This window comes from Amblyomma americanum, chromosome 3, assembly GCF_052857255.1.
Source record: "Amblyomma americanum isolate KBUSLIRL-KWMA chromosome 3, ASM5285725v1, whole genome shotgun sequence".
Classification (NCBI taxonomy): Eukaryota; Metazoa; Arthropoda; class Arachnida; order Ixodida; family Ixodidae; genus Amblyomma; species Amblyomma americanum.
The window spans coordinates 60756002-60761211 of NC_135499.1; the positions used below are offsets into that span (position 1 = coordinate 60756002).

General features: G+C 46.0%; 1 protein-coding gene across 1 annotated transcript; it reads right to left on the reverse strand.

The window, feature by feature from the left end:
• Positions 1-1421: 1421 nt before the first annotated feature.
• LOC144123752 (uncharacterized) lies at positions 1422-4815 on the reverse strand. The gene is made up of 6 exons (XM_077656516.1): positions 3409-4815; positions 3255-3344; positions 2639-2799; positions 2370-2431; positions 1882-2006; positions 1422-1514 (listed from the first exon to the last, which is right to left on the reverse strand). Exons 2-6 carry the CDS (start codon positions 3255-3257, stop codon positions 1422-1424), a joined length of 444 nt encoding a protein of 147 aa, XP_077512642.1. The 5' UTR covers positions 3258-3344; positions 3409-4815.
• Between the last annotated feature and the right edge of the window lie 395 nt (positions 4816-5210).

Genomic DNA, 5210 nt, shown 5'->3' on the forward strand with positions numbered 1-5210 from the left:
CGTGAGCAGCGCTTGCGAGCCGGAGGATGGCAGTGACGACGACGACGACGTGGAGGCGGAGATCGCTGATCGTCCGGACGACTGCGTCTCGGGTTCCGATGTGTTGAGTGCCATTGCGAAGGTGCGCGCCTTCCTTGGGGCTTCTGCCAGTGTGCCCGAGGTGGTACAGAAGAAAGTCGACGACATCGAGTCGTTTGTTTTGCAACGTTTGGCCTCCACTAAGCAGAAAAAGATCACCGATTTTTTTAAATAAATGCTGTGTGTTCAACCCTGTGTATTTATTGGCCGGAAACGGTTATTTCCCAGCGTACCCGCTGCTGTACAGCTGAGGTAGGTGATCTCAAATTATTGGCGCTACTCTACGCGACTTTCACTTTAACGATATTTCAAAATAACGAATCATTTTCGGTGGTCCCTTGAAATTCGTTGTATCGAGATTTGACTGTACAAGACACACGAGTATCACAGACAATGATGCCAACATGGCTGCGTTTGAAGTTGTAAAGGGACCCAAAAACGAGAGCCATTAACATTGTTGCATCATACCTTTAAAGGCGGAGCTCAAGCATCTCCCAAATTTTTTTTGCCTGCATTCAACACTAGTTCAGAAGTGACTGGACGAATGCTGGCAAGCCTCATTTTTCCTCGGGTCTATTGAGCATAGGACGTGTTACAATGCACACAATGGACACTGTACGGAAAGCAGGAAAAGTAATGCAAAAAAAAAACGACTCGGGAACATACGAACAAACTTAACAGGCACAAAATCGAAGTGTTCAAAATTTATCCAGAATCCCCATATTATGATGCCCTTCATGACTACAGTCATTTCAGAACAACTTTGCCCCACTCATTGCACTTGCCCACATATTGCAATGAAAGAAAACAAGCACTAGAAATTGCACCTTGTGCACCTGCCACAGCTGCAGGTAGACAATTGAAAGGAATGGAAAATAAAAGAGTATGGGAGGCTTCCACACCTGGCAGAGCTTAAATTACATAACTGGAAGAAAATAAACAGTGTGTGAAGCATCCGGGTCTGCAGAGCTTAAAGAAATAAAAAATGATGCTATGGCACAAGGCAGAGATGATCTTGAATAAATACAAAAACAGAAACCTGACAGAGAAGCAAACAATGTAAATAAAAACAAACATAAACCAGCAATTCAAAAACACAAACTAAACACGGTATGTCGCTGCAACTGGCAGATAAGCAAATAATGTAAATAAATATAAACAAAATGAAAATTTTAAAATGCAAACAAAATATTTCAGTGTGTCTGCACCTGGCAGAGTATTAAATAATGTTCTTAAATAAATATAAACATGTGATGCTGTTCTTTGATAAATATAAATATACGAAAGCGATGCAAATAAAAATGAACAAAAATTGAATGTGGTGCACGTGTGTCAAGCTGCTTTTATAGGATCAGCGTCAGTATATTGACGTTCTGGATGAGCAGCTCTTGCTGCCCATTTGAAGCCTGCACAGCAGCTGCTACATCCCGCATAGCCTGCATGTAAAACAGCCCCAATTACAAATTATTACTGTCAATCAATATTGAGGTCTCGCTTAAGTTTTGTGTAAAAGGTCAGATGCTGAGATATTGTGTACAAAGTATGGTTGTAGAAGACTCGTGTCACTTTCATAAACTCAGATGTCCCAACCACGCCCAACAAGAGGCGTCAAAACAGAAGTAGAGGTGCTCAAAAAGAGCACTGATATTTATGCTTAAGGTGACAGTTTCTACTGTGAAAAGTGCAGTGTGCGCAGTGAATACACACCTCCAGCATGCTCTGCTGAAACGCAGCGTCCTGGCGGTTCCGGGCCTCAGTAAGGTCCGCCAAACGCCGCGATTCGTATAGCGTCTGGCGCAGCACCTCATCGTCTCGCCGCCGCTTGCCAAGAGGGTTAGGCGTGGCACGCGGTGAGGGCTGCAGTCGGGTCGCTGGTGTGGGCTTCAGTGGGGGCTGAGGTGTGGGCTGTGGCGAGGGCACTGGTGTAGCTGTCAGGAAAGAAAATGTGCTCATCACGCAATGCTTTATGTGGTGGAATAAGCAAAGCATATAGTACAATGTATTAGAGGACTTGACATAAATATACAGGACAGCAATCTTGGGCAGCATTGTTGTACCATATTTCATGTGCACATTTTCTAGACTACTAGGAGATATCGCAGCCTCACTGCAAGAGAAATAAACATTCTGCACAGAGTGGCAAAGCCAGAGAGACAGTTTTGTGGATAGTGAAGAATCACTGCAGTTATTTGGCCACTGCTACAAATGCTGTCAGAATGGATAATGCTATTACTTTCAAGCAGCTGCCAGAAAGGGTAGTATGGAGCTTGAATAATGGCAAGCCAACTCACAGACTGTGGGGCTCAGTGTGTCTTGTTGATAACTTTCTGGGATTCCCCATTCATCTCCTCTGCTGTAACAGGTTAAAAGGTGCGACTGGTTGGTAGTGGCAAACCATGAAACGAAAAGAGCACTAGCAAAAGAGAAGCAATCAATAATGCGCAACCACTAGCTTATGTATTCCTGCACCTCCTCCGAGACTAAACTAAATCACAGATGAAGTAAACAGTGCTTGTAAGGCACAAGTCATAGACATCATGTTTTTAAAGATTTCACCTACATGGGGCTACGCATGTAGCCGCTCGTCCCTGCTGTACTTCCAACTGACACCCTGCTGGGCAGACTGGTAACGTGCTGATGGAGGGCGACTGGCGGCGTGCTCACGGGGGCACTGGCGGCGTGGTGGTGCTGGGGACCGTTGGCGACGGGCTGCTGGTTCTCCTGTTGCAAGAAGCCATAGCGCCGTAAATTCGTACACGAGTGCCTTAACATTCTCCCCAGCAGAAAACGTTTGAATTGTTCATAACGTCATCACGGTTTACAAAGAACTGGACGCCCCACTCCAGTTCTAGTCAACATAGTACTGTGTGCATGTTTTTATTGCCTCATTGAGTAATTCCACACGCAACCTGTACACATTTCTTATTGTGTAAATAGTTTGTCTATATTACCTCTCTCCCTATCCTCTCTTCCTGTTCTCTCACCTCTTTCATTTCATTTCTCCATTCTGCCTGCTATTCTTTATTTCCGCTTCTCCAGCTCGGGTGCTTCAGTATCGATGGCAGACGCCGGGGCTAGCAAAAATCTTATCCTTCGTTTTTATTATTATTTTAATAAGCCACCACCACAACTACTATTACTACTACTACAGTGCACATCCACCTCAGTTGCCTCACCATCGAAGAACGACGCCCGTGGCACTGGCCGTGCCTACAAGGGTGATAATACGGCCTCCTCGGCCACCAAGCAGGCCTCCTCCAGTGTGCCTACAATAGGATGAGGCGAGGCTTGTTCAAGTGGCATTTCACAGTATTACGTTGAAGGACTCACCTGCCCTCTTGGTTTAGGCGCGTCAATTCTTCCCTTTTTCTGCAGCAAAGCACATGCCAAAGGTGCCGCCAACCGTCGGTGGTCTTGACGGCCGGCCCCTCGTTGTTAAGTATCTACGCGAGCTGGTTCCACAGCTCGCGCTTTTCAACAGCTGTGTATGAATTTGTGAGGTCGGCAGAAGCCTGAGCCAAGAGCGGATGGCTCTCCATAAACTATTAAGATAAGCTCTTGCTCGCTCGACATTCTTCGTGTTGGCGCCATTTTGAGACGAATTCCCGTGCAGAGCAATGCAGCAGCGAACACAGCGGGGAAAACAGGCAATAGTTTCTGTTTCGTTTTGCGAAAGCAGGGAATAACAGGGAGAAACCTTTGCTCTGGGTTCGGGCTATGTTTTTACAGGAACATATGTGTGTGCCGCACTGCAGCAACTTGTAGCACAGCCAAGAACGAACTAAAACAAGCAAGGTTGTTAGTGTGCGCCTAACCGCCTTGCTTGGTTCTTGCTCCTTCCCAACTGAATCATTTGTGTGTCAGACGTTTATGAGGCCAAAAAAAGTTTATTTTACCCAACAAACCGTGCTTCGTGGTCGTCTTTTGTTTCCTAAAGCAAAAGAAACAGAACCCCAATCACATACTTGGTATATGGCATCTTTAAACCAATAACACAGGCTTACCTTAAGTTGTCTTCGTCGATTTTCGGTACCAACGTTTCTTGCAGGTTCCTTTCTGGAGGCCTGTGGCCTTTGCTGGCTTCAATAAGTGTTATCCGAGCATTTAGGACAACCAAATAGAACCGTGATTTCAGACGACGCTTAAGAAAGCAGGAACTAGCCGTGGGTACAGTGTTCTAGAAGGGGGTAGTGGGTTCAGGGAGAGCCCGCGGGTGCGGCACCTCACGTCGACAGCGTGAGATGGCGCCACCGGAGCACTGGCTGTAAAGAACCCGCGACATACCCGCGATACGTGCTGCATTCGCAGCGCCGAGAAAGCTGTGTGCATCTGGTGTAACACCGAAAATCGGACGTCTGCAGCTCCAATGCATTTTTCTTAAAACCTAAATCTCAAGGCAAAGAGCCCGGAAAAGATGGAAAGGCGGACATGCCATAAGTTTGTGCGAAGATAAAGCCGACCCGACGAGTGCAGAGACAGAGCCGCCGTACGACGATCCGGTTGCATTTCTGAACGCAGACCTCAAAAACAGGGCAGAAGTAAAATTGTGGTTAGCAAATCTCTTAATTTTCCATAAAAATTTTCGATGCACGTCCAGACGCAATCACATTCACTGTTAAAGTTAGCTAAACAATTGCGGCACGCGTACTTACGCATCCTTAACAGAGAGATCCCAAATCTACGAGGCTTTATTTCATCAAGTTCAGCTTTTATTTTCCTAAGTACACATTCACTGAAATCTAGAGAGATAATTCCTGCTACGGTGATGCCATTAGTAGGCGGTCACGGCGGTTCCTGCAATGCGCGAAATTTCGTAATAAACATGTAAAAAAGATAGTAGGGAAACTAATGGTAGCAAACAAGTTTATTGGTACAATAAACGGGCAGCCACCTCTTTTTCAGGGCACTGCTTACGGCTGCTACGAGAGAGGCACTATAGACAACGCTTATCTTCGTGAAGAATTTCTTTTTCCGCCGTTCCTGTTGCGATTGGTTCAGCCCTTTTACGTAAAAGTGCAGCCTTGTCAGCACATAGAACTTCGTCAAACCTGTTGTGAGCGCATCTGCCTGCTGGCTGCAACCTAAGGCATAACGAAAATTTGCCTTCACAAGCAGCATTAAATCTACGATGC